Source organism: Haemorhous mexicanus, chromosome 9 (genome assembly GCF_027477595.1).
Source record: "Haemorhous mexicanus isolate bHaeMex1 chromosome 9, bHaeMex1.pri, whole genome shotgun sequence".
NCBI classification, from domain to species: domain Eukaryota; kingdom Metazoa; phylum Chordata; class Aves; order Passeriformes; family Fringillidae; genus Haemorhous; species Haemorhous mexicanus.
In genome coordinates, this window is record NC_082349.1 from 22,439,369 (window position 1) to 22,460,902 (window position 21,534).

Consider the following 21,534-nt stretch of genomic DNA (forward strand, 5'->3'; position numbering starts at 1 on the left):
GTTTTAGTTTTTTAAAATCAAATTGCTTCAACGTATTTTTCTCTTGTTCTTTCTTTTGATTACGGATGCTTGGAAAATACTATAACTCCCTTTTTCTCCCCTTTTCCATGGCATCCTGCTCTTCTTCCTCCTGCTCCTGGCCGGTGCTCCACTTTGATCCCCAAACCAGGGAGCTGAAGACCACTGCCCCTTCTGGCAGCAGGGCCTTCCATTCTACTCCAATTTTGGCACTTCATGTATGAAACTGTGAACAGGCGAATTTTAATATGATATACAGAAGTCTTTTTTTGCAAGAAGTTATTTTTTATGAGAATGCTGCTTTTTTCATCAGATGATTTCATCTGTGTAAATCCTTGGGTTGCACGTTATAGTTCATCTCTTATTTTGTTTCTGAATCACTGTTGTAGTGATTTGGTTGAGTATTAAATACTCTATACAAAAGTGTCATTAGAATTACTGTTGAGTGTTTCTGGAAAATTATTTTAAGTATGTAAGAGACCTTTGTTGTTGAACAACAGCAGAATCATAAACTTAAGAGAACTGATTTTTTTATTGCTGAAAACTACTTAGTCTAACAAAATCCATTCTGCTTATTGCTTAAATGTGTGTTTGTAAAGCTGTTTCCTGAGATAATGATAGATAAATTTCAGATTTATTAATTACATTTTCATGTTCACATAAGGAAAAAAAAAATGTGGCACTTGTTTTTTCCAGACAAGAAAGAGGAACAGTCTGCAATAAGTTTTGCTTTGCTGCCTTCCTTTTCCTCATTTTATTTCTTTCCCACCCCCTTAACTCCTGGCCCCAGTCTCTTCTTTCCTTTCTGCACTTACAGCTTTTTTCCAGTGAAAATCTTTACAGCATCAGAGAAAATATAACTGGAGGAATACTGAGCAGTTATCTAGTCCTCTGTCCCAAGCATGACCAGCTTTGCTTGGCAGTCTTTTTGTCTGTTCTGCTCAGTACAACCAACAGGGAAGAGGATTCCTCCTCTCTCCAGAATACTGGACTACTTAATTAATCTCTTTCATTTTACCTTAGCTGTGTTTTCCTGTCTGAAATATTCTCTGTTGCTGTCCAAGAGAATTTCCCAAGATGATGTTTCTCAGCATGTGTTTGTAATTTCTGTTCCATTACCAAATTGAATGTGTGCTAATTACCTTTTCCTATTGTATTTTTGTGTGGTATTTATAATCTGCAAGCTTGATGATTTTTGAGGAGTATTTTTAGAGTGTATTTAACTTGTCAGTTTTGGGAAAATTACAAGACAGAAAGCATTCTCTTTTTTTTCATAGTTTAGAATGTACTGCTTCTCTAATCCACTCTGTCATGAGAAATAATACCTTTGAATTTTCTTTGATTTGTTACAGAAGTTAAACTGTGTTAGAAGTTGTTTTCCTGAAAATACAGATGACATGCTTTATGACCTTGTCTCTACAGGAATAGATTTTTGGAGAGAAATTACCCTGAGGATCTGCATATGTTTTCTTCATGTCTTAGTGGGTGTCATAGTTGCCTGTATTTATCTTCCAGAGCAGTTCTAGATTACATCTTGAATACAGTTTCTTTAAGCATTGCATATGACTTGCTTTTCTCTTTGTAATTATACTGCACTCTTTTGGTACCTGGGCAAACCTTTCCATGATTGTCTCTCATCTGGCTCGTTCCAAGGGTCATGTCCTTTCCAATGCTGTAGGATATTTAGCAAAGGAATTTTCAGGTGTTACTGGCAGGTGCTGAGATTTATGTCCTGGATGGGGTAGGCATAAAAAAGTGATGTGTTGCATGAAAATATCCATTTACACATGCAACAGTGTGTATACATTTATACATGTACCACACAAACTATTTTATGTGTGCACTTGACAATTTCCTTTTACTACCACATTTACTTAGAATTGGTGCAAACCTTTTGTCCTGAAAAGTCTGTTAGAAAAAGTGAATGAGGAGAAATTCAGTAGTTCCTCAGCTGACTGCAACAACAGCTATTTCTGAGCGGTTCTCATCCTCTCACCCATAAAATCAGCATAAAATTGACCTAACATTGCCAGATCAGACAGAGTATCTGGAAAGTAATCCTCAGGGAAAAGAAAATTCAGTCTTTGTAAACCTGAAGATAGCGTGCATACGGTTGCAGAATCGGATTATACTTTCTCTTTTTATTTCTAAATCAGTACCCTTTTGTTTCTTCCTCTGCAGCCCTTTTGAGAAGTTGTCCCAAAGATGTGTAAAATGCTTCCTGAGCCTAGCTCCAAAAGCAGAAACCAACATAATCTTTTGAAAAAAACTCCAATCCCAGACTTTGGATAGTTATCATAAAATCCTGAGGCTTTTTATAGGTGTTAGGGTTTGGTTTCAGAGAGTAAAGGCATAAAAAGAATATAGCAACTTTCCTTTTTGAAGCACAAGTCACATCAGATTTTCTTACTTAATAAATGTATGGCAAGTACCTACTAAAATAACCAGTTAAAAGCCAGTAATAACAGCCGCAAAACCCAGCTCAAAGCAGTTGGACAAGTCTTGAAGGCGTGTAATTTTTGCTGAGTGTAGCACCAAATGTTTGTCTTGGATTGAATTAGGAATTTTTTTTTAATGTTGGCTCTTTTTTGTTTTCATGAAGGAGTATTAAATGCATTGTTCTTCCTGTTTAGATCACATGAATTTAATTATCCTCTCATGATACAAATATCCTTTCATGATAGGAAAGTAATTGTTGTTATACCTATACTTTACTTTAGAATTTACTTTAGATTTGTTTTTACCATCTCAAGTGAGTCTAGAATAGTATGAGAGAGTCTTAGTATGAAGTGAAAATGGCAAGATGAGCAGGATACTAAATTCAAGTTTTAGGGTTTTTTTGTCTGTTGAGATATCAGGGCCCCAAAAGAACTTATTGGAGCTGTTGGCCTTGTTGCCTGTAGATAAAGGGTGGCCCCGTGAAATGCTGTTAGCTCTGCTGGCACTCATTGATGTGTAAATTTTACCCATGTTTTGACCCCAAGCCCAAAGTTTTGCTTAATTCTGAGATTGTACTTCGCTCATGACTGTGACCTTTTAAAGTAACGCCCAGAGGTTTTGCTATTGCGATCTGCTTCCTATTTTGAAGCCTGGCAGTTACATTTGCACTAAGGAGAGTGAACAATAGAAATTACTTTTCTGTCTGATTTCAGAAACCTCAATGAATTTGTTACTGTGTTACTAAAACATTCACTATACTGAATCTTTCTCATGTAACTGTACTTCACATCTGCCAAAATCATCTGCCTGCCTTGGCTGCTGGGAAGAGGCAATGTTGCTAAGCTCCTGGCTGGCGATGCTCCGGCAGCCTGGCCTCGCCGCAGAGCGGTCCCCTCACCTCCTGGCAGGCCATAGGCTGGGTTTTGCAATAGAAGCATCTATAAATGGTACTGCAAGCTCGGGAAGTTGTGAACAAGAAATGGGTGATAAGAAACGGAACTAGAGGCAGCTGGTAACCAGCTTGTATTGCATGAGCTGTAGCAAATGCTTGATGCTGGAGTGCTGCCGCATGAAGCAGTCCTGCTTTTTTCTCACCACAACTCCCTATTCCCCAGTTTTTCTTCCTTTTTTTCCGGTGCAAACCCAGTGGTTTTGGGGAACTGATCTAGTTAATGCTGCCCTGGAAAGTTTCAGACAGTTGGTTTGATCTTGGTCGGTTCCCTCATGTGGCTCGGTGTAGCTGTGACAGTCTGCACCAGCAGGAGACAGACAGTGCTACAGCTTCACCAACAAGTACCTGGTAGTGGGAGTGCAGAGGGACTGCTCTTTCAAAGAGAAATTTATGCTTGAACTATTTGTGGACATGTGGCATTAGATTTACAAGCTTTGTTAAAGTAGTTTTTGGATTCTGCAAGTTTTCAGTGCTTTTGAGCAAGTAATTTATGAATTACTTAACATCGAGTATTTGATATGTTACCGTATTTGCTGCTCTTTGGATTTATCAGGGATCATTGTTGATACGTAGTTGCTTTCCTTTCCATTATACTAATTTGGAATAAAAGCAACAGTTCCTTTACAGGGTCGTCAAACTGCTCTTGTACCTGATCATTATAGAGATTTGTTTGCAATTTAAATATGCACAAAATAGATCAGGACAAAAAGGTCTTTGTTGTAAGTAGCTGTATTTATTTGCTCTCATATTCTTATAAACTTAGCATCTTATGTCTTGTTTTGTATCTGCCTTCAAAAGTTCTTGCTCCCCATAGTAATGGAGGAAGATTCATTGTGCAAAATACATATATTTTATTAAATAGCTACAGAACCCTTCCGGATGTTCTTAGGAGAAAAAACAAGCTTGTCCACAAGTAGAGTCAAATGCCTCAATTTTTATTGAAAACACAGATTTGAATTGGATTCAAATTAGGTTTAAGTTGCATTGAGTTGATTGACAAGTTGAATTTTGTAACGTGTTTGAAATGTATGTTCTACTGTTGGCTTAAGATCTGGTCCGGGGTGAAGGAGGAATTCTGACTTTGGTCTCCAGCTCCTGGTGGCTGGGCCAGCACCAAATGTACACGTGCGACACCTCTGTGCTGAGCAGCAGGATTTGAGATCAGCAGCTGGGAATGACACCACCAGCAGTGGCATTTCCCTTCTCATTAAATCTCCAGTTTGCACCAGCAAGCATATATGGAGCCTGAAGAAGAGTAGAAACCTCTGTACTTTGCCAGAAGTAGAAAAACCCTGTGGTTCTGCTATCAAGCCTAGCAATGAGAAGGACGTTTCTGAGTTACCACGCAGTGATGGCATTAGAGCCTGAAGTAGTAATCTGAAGTTTCCCAGACGTTGGCTCCTTGGAGGACAGGGATCCAGCAGCTCCTGAGGCAGACAAGAGGTGGCAGTTCCCATCAGGCAGTGTCCAGGCACTTACTGTTGTGTTTCTCCTTCATTTTCCTGCCCTCAGGCACCCTGAGCTGCTGCTGGCCGTGTGTCAGTGGCGGGAGGATCTGTGTGACCGCGGCTGGGGCATGAGCAGGAATTAGAGAGCTCTGCCTCTGGTTGAGGCTCTGGCACTGCCCTGGGTCTCCCTGGCAGGAAGGTGGACAATTTCACTTTGTGCAGGTGGACAAACCCTGCTGCTCGCCTGTTGTTTAGAAGCCTGTGAGGCTTCGTGGGTGTTTGTGGCCGTGTAACAGTAGCACCTTGGGAAGGGTTTGTGTCAAAGGAGATTAACAGCTTTGGGGGGAGGCAGGATGAAGCTCCCAATTTGTGTTTTTGTTGAAAGGTTATGGTTCTGATCCTTGTGACAGAGGCTTTCAAAACAATATTAAGTGAAGACTAATATGTAGCCTAAATAACTGATTATTTTTATAATTAGCAGTTTACAAGTGGTTAATGAAAACTTCAAGATATTGAAATGCTGGTTTTAAATTGGTCTGAGCAGAAAATACTGAACCATGCTAGCTTGTCTAAACTCTTCCTTGAGAGTGCTGGTTACATTGGTACTACCTTTAAAACCACAAAGGATGTTTTTCTGTACTTTCATAAAGGCCTTTTTTTCCCCCTTATAATTTTCTGTTCTTTTTTCCTGGGATGAAAAGAGGTTTTCTATCTCTTTATTTCTTAATTGAATTAAAAAGTGAAAATTAAATGTGCTTAAAGAATGAGGTATTTCAGGAATAAAAATTTGAATATGAAAAGAGTTCGGTACATTATAACCTGCTGCCATATGTAAAACAATAAACATGCACTTTCATAAATATGAAATAAGTCTTTTTAATAATCCAGTATCTTCCTTAGTTTTTAGATATATTTTTGCACTTGCCTCAAAGCTTGACGCTAAGCTGACCCTCTCTTTAATATTAATGTACTCTGACTGTAATACTCTGTTCCTTTGCCTCTGATTAATGCTGTCTGTCAATTATTTACAGATCCAGTGGTACTGTGGAAGTTCCCGGAGGACTTTGGAGACCAGGTTGGAAACATGAGATTGAACTTTTTTTTATGTTAGAATAATAATAAAAAAGCTCTTCTATTCAGCTGTGGAGAGGCAGATGCTAATGATAGCAGGGTGGAAGCCTTCACCCAACTGGTGGCTTGATGATTAGATTGCCTCTGTGACAGGAATACTCAATAGCAGTTGTAGAGCATGGAATGTCATGCTAATTCTCTGTATCACCTTATTTTTGATACAGAGTATTTTATCAGGTGGTCCTGTTGGACATATTGGTTTTTTATCTGTTTTGGGATTAAAAATGTGGAAAAATTATCAATAAAACTTTGCTGAACATTGATCAAAAACCACCAGATCTAAAAAGTTGAAGAGCTACCCATGTATGTCCTCTTAGTGTCAGAACATGTGAATTCCATTCCTTTAATCCTTTTCAATGCAAGATTTTAGTTAGTTATTTAATAATATTTTAGAGATACCCTAGTTATTTGCTTGGGGAAAAAAAAAAATCCTCAGACCCTTAAAAGAGACTGATCTAAAGTTACTGATTCTGAAAGCGTGAAAATCCTATGTTCTATCTATAATTAATCCTCAAAGGAAAGTTTATACATACAGGACTGATGGATTATTTCACTGTTTGTAGTGACAGCAAGCTGTTAATTAATGTGTTGGGGTTTTAGCCCCATGACTGTGTTATGAAAGTTACTAATATTAAAATCTAATGAAATTACTAAATTTTATTATTTCAGCAACTTCTACAAGAGTTTCTTGCACGGAAATATTTTACAAACATCTCTGTCCCAATGGCTTCTTTGGCTCTTGTTTTTATACTAATATTGAGGCAAACATATTCTTCATTGGTAATATCACCACAGTGGATGATCTGGAAGTCTTGTTGTACAGCAGATGTTGATAAATTGTTGATTTTTTCTTTTTTTTTTTTTTAATCAATAGTATAAGATTCTATAAAGACAGATATAAGGTGATTCATGATGAAAGGAATAAATATACAAACATAGAAAGTAGGATGTGTGGTTAGGGAATAGCATCAATCAGTAATGTGCAGCCTGTAAAACAGTGACAAATGAGCAAAGTGTGTTGTTATATGTTCTCAGCTAGGCATTCAGCAAGTTTTGATAATTATCCTGGCTGCAGGATGATCATCTTCATTGTCATTTAAATTCTTTTTTTCTAGTTTGTTTTGGTCTTTTTCCCCAAGAAAGACTTGATCTTAAAAAAAAAAAAAAAAAAAAAAGAAAAGAGAAATTATGTATGAAGAAAAATGGGAGCTTATTCAGAAAGTCGAAGGTTATTCAAAGAACAGCTGGTGTAGAAAAATGATTAGAAGATGAAGCCCACTAAAGACTGGAGGGGAATCCTACAAAGATGCAATAGACAGACCTAATCTATAAACAGCAGAGGCCTCAGGCAGCACTCTGCCTTTGGGCTCTGAAAAACCTTTGCCTGCACACTGTGTCTCAGTTGTGTAGGGTCTCTGGCATTTCAGGTAAATAGCTTGTGTTACTGGAAAACAGGGTATTTTAATCCTTGCAAGGGAAATTTTCCTATTAAAACCACTGGATTTAAACAGAATATATAGCAGCAGCTTCTGAAGCAAACCCCTGAGCCAAGTCATGAAGGGAAGTCAGCAGAAGCCTTCTCTACACGTGTGTGTGCATGTTGAACTGGGTAGGTTAGGATTGGAGACCTGAGTATCCACCAGATTTAATTTCTTTAAAAATCAAAAGCCCACTAAAACTACAGGGCTAATTTCCATGAAAGTTTGTGGGGAGAATGTTAAAGAAAAAAAAAAAGAAAAGAAGAAGAATATTCTCTGTTCTGTTTTTCAGTCATTTCTATTTTAAATGTAAAATGTGTGAGTTCGTTTTTGGATGTATCCCAAAGAATCATCTTTCCTAAAATTGAAGGGCTGTCTGTTTGCACAGTGATGTGTTAACAGTGGGCAAAATATTTTCCTCTCTTCCTGAATTTTTCTACAGTTTATCATGTCACCTTTTTGTTGCTTTCATAATGCAAAGAAAACTTGTCTAAGCCATTTTGACATTTTCTTCCTCTTTCTCACATTTCTCCTCTAAGTATATCTGAACTTCCCAGTGCTTGCTCATCTCTAATCTTCTGTTTTTCTTCTGCCCTACCATTTTCTTTGATGCTGGTCAATATTCTTCTGGCGCAATTTTTACTTAAATATTGTCTTTCCAAATTGATGTTTGGCTAAACATCTGATCCATTGTGGATGGGATGTAGAAACTCGAGTTGATCAGGAGGAAGATAAGACCAGGGATTTGTCATAATTACTTACTCACAGTCTGTCAAGTCAAGGAAATATTAAGGCATGGTTTTGGTACCACGCAAGAGTTTGCAAGATGCATTGTTGATTTCCTTATCTGCCCTGACTGCAGGGAAACCACTTATTTTCTCTCTGGTAACTCTTCAGATGCCATAATAAGAAGGAAAACAGAAAAACATAGAGTGGGGAAGGAAAAAAAGTAATGCTTCAAGGCAAGAAATGAAAAACACTTCTCTTTGCCAGGAGTGTTTCAGAAAGTGTTTTTGCTTTTTTTTTTTTTTTTTTTCCATTTTATTTTATTTTTTGAGGTGGGTGTAGTTCCATTTTTAATAACTCTCAAAACTGTCAATGAAAAAATGAACTCATGCTGGTTAGAATTCAAAGTACAAAGAGCCACACTACCATTTCAAAGAAAGTATTTATTAAAAAGTGCCTCAAGAGCCAGAAGATCTGTTTGAGACATCTTAGAGTTACAATGTTACTGTTCTACTGGATTAAATGAGTTTGACACTGTGGAAAAAGTTGTGAATAATCTCAGCACTGTATAAAAATGTGAGGATTTCTGATTTGAGCATATATAGGTCTTCTGTGATTGTCCTCCAATGCTCCAATTTGGATAAAGAATGAGTTGTAGCCATTTAATGGGATATTTTTTTTCTTGAAAATGTGTTTTGAATGTATATTCCTAGAGGCACTGTCTTGTAGTATGTTCAGACATCCCCTTCATGCAAAATTTCCCATGATAAAAGATCAGTATGTTTTTAATCTTGAAATTTCTATTTTGTTTATTCAGACTGGTTAAACTAGAGTTCAATTTCAGCCTTACAAGCCCACTTTTAAATGTAAGGCTGAAGAAAAAATATTAATGCTATGATAGCTGGAAAAAAAAAATTCCATTTGTTTTTAAGAAGAAAGTATTTTAAGGGCTTTAGAAAAGAAGCCCAAATGAAAACAACACCTTGGCTTCCAAGCTGAAGTACTTGCTGGCTGTTGAAGAAGAAAACACAATTCTGGAGAAGTCAACATCACCCGGCAGAGCTGCGATCTGCTGGCACTGGCTTGTCTGCTTGTGGCAGTGCAGTCAGTAGCAAAGCCCTGTTGATGTCACATGTGTCCAGATGTCTCCACTATGGCTCTGTTCATGTCTGTTCAGCAAATAAAAACACTGACACTCCCACCAGCTTCGCTGAGTTGAAACATTCCTGGGAAAAGAGTGGTGTTAGCACAAGGAAGGGGGAGAGCACGGTGCTGACAGCACCAGCAGCAGGCAGTGCCTGGGCAAGAGGTGGCACTGCCTGCTGTGTTGGCTTAACCTTTGGGGCATGTGAGGTCCAACATTTCTTATTAATTTAGTAATTACAGCTGTGTTGGGCATTAATTTTAGCTGTGTAAGAATTCAGTAGCTTTTTAATCTGACCACCTATTGATCTGAAGTGATTTCTGCCTGTAGTATGTGGTGTCCATTGAATAGTTCTCATTCTTTGCCCTTCTAATCACATAATATTTTCTAATTCCAGCCTGCAACTTCTCTGCTGGTGAAAAGCATCTCACCAGGAAGATGACACAAATAGCCAAAATCAGGAGATGCTCTTACCAGAAGACACTTTAGTACTAAATATGACAAGGGGTTATTAACTGAAGATGTGGGTTAAGAAGGAATTCAGACTCTGCGTTAGACTGTTGGTTGTGTTGCAGATTTCATCCTATCTCCTCTTGCTTTCTAAGACAAGCTGTCTAAATCTGCTTTCCCAATTCACCCATACCCTGCAGATGAGTAATGGGTAAGGGATATGGCATCCCACGTGAGGAATCTCTGCTGTTTTCTCTGAAGTTAGGGTAATGCTCTTTATGTTACTATCTCATATTTTACATAACATCTGGGATTTAGTTTTACTGTATCACATTATGCAGATGTCACCACTGAATTGTGAGCTTTGTATCCTGCAGTGACCCAAACTAAATTCTGATACTATACATGTAAATATACCTAGTTTGTGTGAATGTGTTTGTATACCTAAAGATGTACAGGTGCATATGCAGTTGTTTAAAGGATAAATCCTCGGAAGTACCAATGTGTTGGTCCTCCCACAGAAAAGCACAATCACACACTTGACTTTGAGTGTACGTTTTAACTACTGAAAGTTAAGCGTGGCTTAAATGAGCATCTGATTGGAGACAAAAGGCTCAATTTCTTTCAGGATGGAATATTTAATTGAATGGATTGTGGCAACAAATACATAAATGAGGTCACCATGATAAAGATTATATTCTTTTTCTAAAGATTTAAATAATAGTACAAGTTGGCTATTTTTTTTTTTTTGTGTTTGTTTTTTTTCGATATTCTCCAGAAGCAAGCTAAAATCTCTACTCTGGGTCCAACAAATGTGTGGAAGCCAGCAGTGAGATGCTGTGTTCCTCTGTGTTCTGGTAAGAGAGCAGCAGGAGCCCAGGAGGTATGAGGCTGTTTACACTCCCTCCAAGGCTGCAGGCGTGCTGTTAGGGGATGCATCTCGCCAGGTTTCTGCATGAGATGGCTTTGTTCTTGTATTCTGATGAGGCATTAAATACATGTTTAAAAATGTTTATGCTAACTAGATAGGTGCTTGCTTTGTGGGATTGTTTTTATCAGGAAATCTTAAAAAGGGTTTGGTGATTTTGTTGTTTGTTTATTAATAAGTATGAGTGACATTTGGGTGCATTGGTATGAGAAAGGAGGAATCAATCTAAGGAGATTACAAATTTTCAGTAGTGTTTTTGTCTAAATGTTGCACTTTATATATTTAGTTAAGGGATATTTTTGAACTTGAATCTTTGTGGAAAGCAATTAGCCCTGCTGAGATGATGGCAATGTGGCAATTTTGTACATTGCAAGAGAGTTTTATCTGGTTAAGTGATAAGTTAGTGATTTTCTGACACTTTGCATTTGGAAGACTCTGTTTTTATTGAAAAATACTGTGTGTGTAAGGCAGCAATGCTTTTTGTCTATGCAAATCCCAGCTGATGGATGATCAGCAGGAAAACATTCAGAGGTGTATTTATAGTTGCTAACTGCACTGTGTGAACAGAAAAGATCTGTTCAGTCCTGATAAATATTCTACGGAACAACTGCCCACGAAGACATGCTGGGAACACCCAGAATCACCAAGACCCTTATATCATTCAAGATGTGAATATTCCAAGATGCTTTCTCAACTTTTTCTTTTAATTCATCCCAACAGAGACAGAATAAATTCTTGACACTTTTATTTTTTAAATTTTAAAAATTATAAAAGGCCAATATCAAAAACTTGGTATTTCCTTGAAATTTTGAGGACAGGTGGCAACATGAAGAATGCTTGTTCTCAGAATTGTGGGAGTTTTGTTTTATAGAGCTTTTAAGTAAAAAATGTTGAACTTGATCAGCATATGGTACTGGCTAACCTCATCTCTACCAGCTCTTTTGTTATCTTGTTATTGTTACAGGTCTTAATGACAGTTGTAAGCCATAGTTCTGGATGCAGGGGTTAGTCCACCCTGGGGAGGAGAGAGAGAAACAGCAGTGTGGATTATGGAAATATGAATTGATCTAAAAAGCAGCTCTCTTGTAACAGAATGGGACTCAAAGAAAGACTGGGGAGAAGCTGGTGAAAAGACGATGGAATATGATGTGAAAATGATCATTTGAATGCTTTTCTTTTCATTCCCAGCTGCTGTGTTCTGGTGAAAAGGCACACATTTGTATATCTTAAGGCTGGGTGAAAAAGGGCCAGATGAATGGAATTACTTGTTAGATATGTTTTCATTTTGAGTCAAATAAATTATGTGCATTTTAATAGACTGTCTGCATATGTTAGCCATTTTTTAAAATCATACAGCTGTGATATTGGGGGACTGCATTTTGTAGAAGTATTTTTTTCTCTGTTTGCTCAAATAAGTACAGAATTAATACTTGACTGTCCTTCAGATATTCTCTATCAGCCTATTGAAAATAACTGTTACTGATTTGGCTTATTTCAAAGCCAAATCAGATTCCAGCCTATGGTGATGTGCCAAACCAAAGAAGAAAAAATTAACTGATGGCTGAAGTAGTGATGACAATGATTTGGAACATCTTCCAGGAAGACTGCCAAATTGTCATGTGTCATGTTGTTGTTGATTGACCTCAGCTGCCCTCAGAATATTCCAGTGGAATATCCCCTAATTCCCTATTCTGGGGTACCTTATACCTTCTCCTCTACTTCCTTAATACCCTCATTCCATTTCAGTCTTCAATTTGTTGCCTCTCTTACTTTCAGCATTGGTTTTGTGTCTCAGGCTTTCTCTGCTGCACTTTTAGGAACATCCTATCCTTTCTGTATTAAATAGTGGATGTAATATTCCTGAACCCTGTGTTTGGTTCTTGGCTCTACTTCTGCCTTTCTTGATGATAGTTTTCTGCAGAACTCGGAGGGCATTTGAGGTACTTTGGTTCACTGTTACTGCTACAGGTATTTGAAGTTTCACTTCAAATAATTTGTTGATATTTTGTTAAATAAAATACTCTTTTACCTATTGCATATATTAGGAAATGGTTTGGGATCAAAGTGCATAATCCACATGGGATGAAATCAAGGAACCAGGCAAAGAACAAGACTTGATGGGACTAAAATCAGGCACAGGAGCAGCAATGCAGTGGTGACTAGTGGGTTGCAGCTGGAAGGATCCAGGCTACTTTGGTATCCCAGGTTTGGGATGTCGGACCAGGAATAAGGGAAGGTGAAGCAGTTCCAGGCAGGTGATTAGGAAGGGAAATACATTAATCCATCAGAATATAACTATTTCTGGTGCTCATTACTTCTGTAGAAGTTTTCAAGGTGTTGTGAACTACCTGGCTGCTAGACTCTACTTGTTTCCCCCTAAGCAGAGGTGTTGAGTTTCTGGCTCTTGTGTGTCTGTTTCTGTGTGCGGTCATTAATTAATGTTCAGTTGGTAATGAAAGATCCCCATATGAGAAATCATCTGTCTCTGAGGGTACAGTGCACGCTTATCTCTGCCCTTTAGCCTTCACTAGGCACTAATGACAATGACTAGAGAAAATAGACTGGGCCAGCGAACAGTCAGTGCACCCATTCTTGAATTTTAGACTAAATTTTGGAAGAGGGAAGACTTCTTTCAACTGATAGAGAAGTTCTACTGTAGGAGCATGATTTCTGCTAATTTTTCAGTAAGTGAATGCTAGTTTAGATTTATGAGTGTCTCCCCTGAGAAACACACGGGAAGTTCCCTTCTTCTGATCAAAGTGAAGGAACTGAAAATCATCTTGGCTGTAGCTGCTTGTGCTGCCTGGCGTGCTGGTGGAAGCTGCCTCCCTCCTGTCTTAGCTGTGCAGAGTTGGCTTGTGCTGTATCAGAGGTCGAAGCTGAGCTGACTGACAGAGTGCTGAGGTGGCTGACTGATGCTCATGTGCAGCAACACCAGCCTGCAATTGTTGCAGAGTAATTGCTGGCAATAAAGCTGCCAGAGGCTTTGAGCAGGGAGCCAGAAGGTCTGGACAGGCTCAGCTATAGGTAAAGTGAATGTACACTGCATATCTTCTAGGGAAAAAGACACCCAGTTGTATGTCCTGTGCACTTTATTTTCTGAAATAATAATTTCTGGGTGACACTAGGGGCAGGTTAACACTTTGAATTTATGCTTGTTTGCCTCTTCCCTTTCCCTCTTTGTTCTTTGGTTTCTAGTTGTTTCATTCTCCTTCTGTTTTTCAACACACTTGACAAAATCTCAATTTAGTACTGAAAAACTATTACTGGAGGCAATTCTTACGGAGCTACATTATGATGAAGCTTAGAATGTAACCTCTGCTGAGTGTAAAAGAAGAAATGAGTGTTTCCTTTATAAAAATACCAAAAATATTTTTATTTAAGGAAATATAATTCTAGCAGGTTCCTTAGAAGCTGATTTCCTTTCTCAGTTCCTTTTTTTTTGGTTGTAGATTCTTGTAGCCCAAGAAAGCCAGCCCCCACTCATTGGTTTCAGTACCCTGTACAAGGTGGTGTGTGGTTCCCTGACTTCCCCAGCTGCTGACCCAGCCATGGGAGCCAGCATTGTCCCACAGGGCTGCATGTTTAGGCATGGATGAGCCCAGACAAGGGTTTGGCTTTTGGGCTGCTTCACCTTGTTTATCTGCATAAATCGCTCTCTGCTGCAGATGCTTTCTCTCAGCATGGCACTCAAGTTGTTCCTTAATTTACCTGATGCTCAAATTTCTGACTACTGAATTTCTGAAATCAGGATTTCTTCGTGGCCTGTGTTGTGCAGTCATTTTCTGCAACAACCAATGGGAAATGTGATTCTGGAAGAGCATCTCCTGGTGCTTACAAGACAGTTTCATGCCTAGCCTGAGCAGGAGCAGTCTGCAGGGCTGGTGCTGACCTCTCTGTGTACACAGTACTGGGTGTTTACTGGGCAGGCCAGTTGTTCACTAAAAGCTTTGTAGGCAAGGAATGGCATCCTACTATTTACAGACACTCTCTGTTTCTGGACTTGTCTTTTAAGTAACTAATGCAGTACTTAGTGAGGGAAAAAAATATTTGGAATATATTTGGAACAAAATATGCTTGGAATTAAAATCCATTTGAAATGTATCAAGTCGCATCTGGAGTAGAGCTTGTCGTGTTTGAAATGTTATGATTTTTTCAGTATATTTCATTTTCATGCTAATGCAGATAGTCATTACCTGAAGAGTTCTTTTATAGTTCATTTTCCTTTTATAAATAGCCTTTCTTGGTGGCTGAGAAGGAAATCTTGCAAATAGGAGCCTTTTGACCAGAGTGTCATCTACACTCTACTCATGATATTCTTTGATACTGTTTTGCAGACATTTCTGAGACTGCAATCTTCATTTTAAAGCAATAGATTGAATAGGTAGAGTTGGGTTTATTGCACATAGGCTCAGTTCTGTCCCTTGCTGTCAGGATATTCAAAGGTGAAATGAAAAAACAACAGGTAAAACAAATAATTATGAACCAGTTTTTCAATTTGTGATTTCTTTGACGGTAATTATTTTTTCACATGTGGTGAAAGAGCATCTGAACAGGATGTGCTGAGGTTCTCAGCACTGCTGCCAGAGTTGCATCTTAACTGCTGCTATAAGCAGAGGGAGATCTGAAGAGGTCTTGAGTGAAACAAATATTGCTGCCCCCTTAGCTGTGCTGGATGACTTGGGGATTTTAACCTGACCTTCAGAGACATACATATTTGGATTTAGAAAATGATGTATCCTGTGATTCTAGTGAAGAGAACTTCTCTGAGTTCCCAGATACTGTTAGAGACATGGAAAGTATTTATTAATAAAAAGCCACTTTTCCCCAGCTGCATGGTGAAAGAAAGTTGTGTGCCATACAGTGGTGCCCTTTTTTTCTTTCTTTCTTTTTTTTTTTTTTTCCCCTGCAAAATGTATTTTCTTAAAGGTAGTAAATACTCTACCACCTTAAAAGTTAAATATTGCTCACACAGTAATCTCAAGAGCGGAGATGGAAAGACATATTTCCTGTTTTTCCCAACTCTCTGATACTGCCTGGGGAATGATGATCTCCCTGACTTGAGCCAGAGAACTGTGGGAAAACTATTTTTTGCTATGTGGAATACTAATATTACATGCATGCTAGAGATGTGTGGTGAAGTAGTATTTATCTTGTTTTTGTTTGCCTTGCCAATAGTAGAGGTAGATAGTAACATCTGAATCTAAACTTATTTTAAAGGGAACTTTCTTTCCCCTTAGAAGAAGGGGAAAGGAGAGCATTGTCAATTTTTATGTTTTTATTATGAGTTCCAGGAAATTTGAAGATTTTTTTCTTTAAGCGGGAAAATTAACCTGTGCTGAACCTTATGTTGGTTTTATTCTGCTATTTGTACTGAGCTTGTTATTTTAATTGATAGTATGCTGTGCTGGACACAACTGTCTGAAATAGGCTTTATTTTTGTCTGGTTATGAGATTCAGGAACAACTAGGCAAGTAGAGACTCCAAGAATTTATAATTTAGTAAAATATCTGAATTTTAAAACTTGCTCTGTGGTAGTTTAGAAAGTCTTATGCCTCAGTCTTGTTGGACAGTGAGGTTAATCATGCAGGATTAGCTTTCCTTCTTGTGACGTGCCTTTGAAAGCTGCTGTGAGAGCAGTGAAAAGTGTGCTGCCTGGGACAGCAGCCTTAGCTTGCTCTACAGGGCAAGAATATTCTGTAGCCTGCCTCCAGCTGAAGTGCACCACACCCTGGTCCTTCACTCTTCCAGTCCTTAAGGTTTTTTTCATTCCTTTTTGTGTGTATTTAACATGCTGTTGGTTCTAAGTGATGCTACAACAATCACCTTCAAGTTCAGTCACAGGTACAGCTGACCTTGGGGCCTCCACTGCCACCTCTACAAGAGTTACTGGTTGATGTGATTTTGCTTCTCTAAGATCTCAAGCTTATCCCATTACCTTGTTGTCTAAAGTCTTGCTGTCCTGCTGCCTCATCTGTCTGTGCCCTTGTTGCTGTGTAGAGCACAAAGTTACCAGATGAAGCTACTAAAAATCTTCAGCTGCCTGTCTGGCATCTTCTCTTGAGGCATGTAACTGAATGGTGGCCAGGTGGAAGCAGGAACAAGAGAAATTAAATCTAGCAGAAATTCTGTAAGTGATCTCATCCTCCTTTGCAGGTATTCAGCTTCTTAATCATTTTACACAATGGATATTTCTCTGAATAAGCTTTTGCACGATGCAAGCACCTTTTAGAGAGCAAGTATTCTAAAGGGATCTGTGCTTAAGTGTTAGGAGCAACCCAATTCCTCTGAATGTCAGTCATTAGGCTGTAGGGCCTTTCCAGTTGTGGTTTACGTGTTAGCCAACTAAATGAGGATCAAAAATTGTTCTCAGCAGTGGAGTGGAATTTGTTCTGTGGGTCAAAAAAATCTTTGGTTGTAGAAATATACACGTAGCTCAGTTTAGTGGAATTTTAATCTTGCTTGAATCCATTAGTGACAACTTTTGCTACATAGTCCAGAATCTCCTTCCTCTTTGCATGTTTGCCAGGGATGTATGAAGTGTTATGTGGCAGCTGTATTGACATGGAAAGAACTGTCAAAAACCACAGCACTATCTGCAAGTTAGTCTGAAAACTGTTAGCTGGAAAGATCAGGTCTATTTTTAGGGAGCTGTGATTGCACAAATTTTCTTATCCATCTTCTGTGAATAGAAGTCTTGCAGCAGGTGGAGCTTAGAGGGCACATCTAGGGCTCTGTGTTTGGCCATCACACAGCACTGAGACTCCCACGTCACACAGTTGTGTTACACCCATCCTGTGGTGTCACACTGCAAATGAAATACTGAGATGTGCACAGGACTTGTGTGGGACTGCCCTCTGGATATGAATAGCAAGGCAATTAGTAATTGCTATTAGATATTAATTTTTATGTAAAACAGTTTCAGGGAATTCTTCATAATTTGCCTTTAGACCTAGAGGAAAATCTGAAATGGCTGAAGGCAAAACTGCCTGAACTGGTCAGTTAATAACTGAGCATGTTTCTTTCCAGACTATGAAGTTATCAGAACCTTTTTTCCCACAAAGCTGGCATGTATAAATTCAGAAGCATTTTCTACCACTATTTACATTGCTTTATAAAATGCTGATACACAGAATTAGCTGAGTGGGTACCAAAACGAGCAAGGAATACTAAATAATTTTTACCTTTCAGGCTTCTGTAATATCCTCCCATTGTAGAGCCAGTGAGCATGGCCAGGCTGGAGTTGGACACTGCAGCTGATGAGACTGAATTAATAAACCATTGCACCATGAGTCTGTGAGAGTGCAGGGTTCTGCTGCTGTGCTGTATAAGGGAAATATTTTTGTGAATGCCATTTCTGTCTTTGTTTAAGCTTTTTTCAAGAGAAGCAGCATGTCACAGTTCACGATACTATTTTTATGATTTTCTTCTTTCTCTTGGAGTTTGTATGAGGAATGAGATAGTTTTCCTTTAACTTGGGAATTAAACAAAATTTTGTATGTACCTGCAGATGTTTAGTCAGTGTTTAAAAGCAAATAGATAACTTTCCTTCTGTGGGTTTTAATTTTTTTTCTTTTACATCATTATCATCTTCCCCCCCTGTATACACCTTGTTTATGACACAAGGACGGTTTCTGTAAGCATGAATACTGTGAGAGCCAGAGGAGGAAATAATCCTGGAACATGTGAATCGAACTATTTTGGTTTTTGAAGACCTGCACAAGCTTTTGCCTTCAGAAATAAATATATAATTTTATCAGGTTGTGATTATAAAAGGCAACAAATAATGTTATTCTTTTTCTGAGAGTGTAAATATTGACTCAGGAGGAAGTCCTGGCTGGTTAGGGAGTCTTGAAAATGAAGACCCTTTAGGAGACAGAGCTCCAGTTTTATCCAATAGAGAGACAGCTGTGAGTACCAGTTGTAATTGTACACAAATATGTAAACAAACGTGAATGTCTGTATAATATCATTTGCATTTTAAATTCATCTAGAAGCATCTTGGGGGCATCTTTTTTTTCCATTTGAAAATTCTGACTAGCACCTGTAATTAAGGGAGAAAACGGAGCCCTGGAAGGAGCTAGGTAGGACTTCCATCTATTGATCTGTGTAAACCCGGCTTACGCTGTCAGGGGAGAAGCAGTCAACTGCTGAGCAGCTTTGTCACTGACATAAGCTGAGAGAGGATTTTTTTTTGGTTTTTTTTTTTTTTTTTTTGTGTGTGTGTGTGTGTCTATACTGTTTATACACCAGTCTATAGACCTGCTGGCTGGTTGAATTTTAAAGAGTGCGGAGGTTTAAAGACTTGTCCCCCGAGGGATGCTCCTGCCAGTTGGGAAGCGAGCGGAGGCTGCTCCGCAGAAGTTGAGCGCGCGTGGCTGCCTGGGGAGGGCCGGCCGGCGCCGGGGGAGCCCTGGCCTGTCGCTCGGCCCGGGCAGCGCTGCAAAACACACCCGTAATTTTCAGGTTGTTCAGTCAAAATATTGAGCCAATACCTTCGGTTTTTTTGTTTTTGTTTTCTTTTCCTCTCGTGATAATTTATTCTGAGAGGATACAATGGGGAACATAAATGAATACATTTCCATACCCAATTCTGAGTCAGTGCTAAGCTCACCAGGCAGCAATTAAAATCCTTGTTAGTGAGGAGAAAAATTACTTCTCATAGTGTGAGAATAGATGCAGATTTAGAAAAAGAATAAAATACTATTTCTTTGAAACAGGAAAAATAAGCTTTATGAGCCTGAAGTGAGAGACTATTTGTAAATGTTTAGGAAATTTCTGAGTTAGAAGTTTTGATTAGCCTGTTCTGCTTGCTCTTTTTTGTTAGAGTTTTTATTGTTACTACTAGCATTGTGTGTGCTTGTTCCTGACTGCAGAAATCAAATGCTTACCTGCCCTGTTTATATTTTGCTTCTCACTCTTCTGCAGTGGGCACTCAGTGCAGGTAGGATGGTGCTTGAGCAGTTCCTTTTGAAGAGTATTCTGTGTACTGCTGTTGTTTTTAATGGAGTTCATAACCTTTCCCAAAACACATCTGTGGCTTTCATGCACTGTGCTAACCAAGTAAAAGTTATAAAGATGTCTTGAAATCTCTTTTATGACTTGGAAATTCTACAAACATTGACTTCCTGATTTAGTATCACATGGAGATTTACTGAGGCACACCATATACCCTTGAAATATTGCAGCTAACATATGCATGTTGTAGTCACAGGTGTCTTTTTCCTGAACTGTTCCTCTCTTGCTGATTAACTTGTGTGGGCTCTTGATATTTTACACTATCCACTGAGCCTGGTGAGTGTTTGAAGTAAGTAGTCATTGTAGTGTGTAGGAATTTAAATACACAATATCCCCTAATGGGAGTTGACTGTCCAACATGCAGTAAACAGGGTATTCAAGCTGCAGTGCTAACACCTTAAATCAGCTTCTTAAACCCTCATGTGCAGCCCTGGAAATGTGTAAACAATTTGCTCTTTTCTGAAAACAAACCTTGCAGGCCAGCTCTTGTATACAGAAATAAGGGTCTGTCGGGCTGCTACAAAAAAGGAATTCTGCAGCTTTGACCAGCTGCATAGATGTCAACTGTCTCTTCTTGCTGAAGCATTTCACAGGGGGTTTGTTTTCCCAGTTGGGAGCAAGGAAATAAAACCTATTTTCTAGGATCTTGTAAAGTCGTTGTTTAATATTTGCTGCTAAATGATCTGGTAATTCACTTTTTTTTTTTTTAAGGAAAAACGTTGACTAGTTTGAGAGCATTTTTATATTTTAATTAACACATTTTATTTGCCACTAAACAGCTTCTTAAATAAAATTCTACACGAAAGAGAGACATTATCCTTTCATACTGTGGTATGAATGTAGATCTGGTGGATTTTGCTCCCCCCCACACTCCTTTCCTTTATTGATAGCAAAGCTTGCTTGTGAGACCCAAAGGGTTAATGATATAAATTTCTGCTTTGGACCAGTAGGCGATTTCCATCACTTTCAGCATTTGACTATGGAACATGTATAGAGTTGTTATACCTCTCTGTAATTCATTCTGCTGCCAACTTCATTCCCTTTTCTCTGCCTGCATTTTAATTGAAACAACATTTGTATTTTTGAGCCAGGATCTGTCAGAAGTCCCTGTGGCTAGTCTGTGGTACAAGTAGCAGCAGACGTGGCTTACCCATATGGTGTGGTGCTTCTTGTAAAATCCATATGGCCTTGTTGAAGGGAATCCCAGCGGGGATGTGAAGGGTGTTAATACCCTTCAGGCCAGGCCTTTCCCTCCTGGGGCTTCTATGGCATTGTCTTTGCAATCTGCCAAAGCACAAACCTAATTCCTTTTTAATAATCAATTATTTCAGTCCAGGAACGTGTGCTGTATTTTTTCTAATCATATATTCCTTGAACTTATTATTTGTTATGAGTATTTTTGGCCATTTTTTTTAAAAAGCAAACCTTTCAAAAGCCTTTTCAAAAAACCCCTAACTTCATTTCTTTTGCTTGTATTTTCAGGAAGTGCTGAACAGCGTTCCAAAGTTCTGCTTTCCTTTTGACGTTGAAAGGTATGTGCTACAGTTATCATTTCTTTTAAAATATTTTGTAGAAAATTATTTTTAGCATAATTACAAGCAAGGATTTAAAGAAAAGGCAAATTTAATGTGTTCCCTAAGCTTGCACCTGCAGATGAGAAAACGTACCCTTTGTTCAAGTAAGTATGAAGTCACTAGTAGGAAACTATCGCAGCAAAATGTAATCCTTACAGAATTTTAGGAATATCTCTGTCCAGGTAGAGCTACATTCCAGCTCCCAGTTTTGTACACTGTAATTGTGAG

The 21,534-nt window shown here is 38.6% G+C and overlaps 1 protein-coding gene across 5 annotated transcripts in view; it reads left to right on the forward strand.

The window, feature by feature from the left end:
- DENND1B (DENN domain containing 1B) overlaps window positions 1-21,534 on the forward strand; it is a 150,698-nt gene that overhangs the window by 33,076 nt on the left and 96,088 nt on the right. For all 5 annotated transcript variants that reach the window (XM_059854461.1, XM_059854462.1, XM_059854464.1 and 2 more), the window contains 2 exons: window positions 5,889-5,932; window positions 21,215-21,264. In XM_059854461.1, the coding sequence (XP_059710444.1) occupies window positions 5,889-5,932; window positions 21,215-21,264 (94 nt within the window). The remainder of the gene's footprint in view (window positions 1-5,888; window positions 5,933-21,214; window positions 21,265-21,534) is intronic.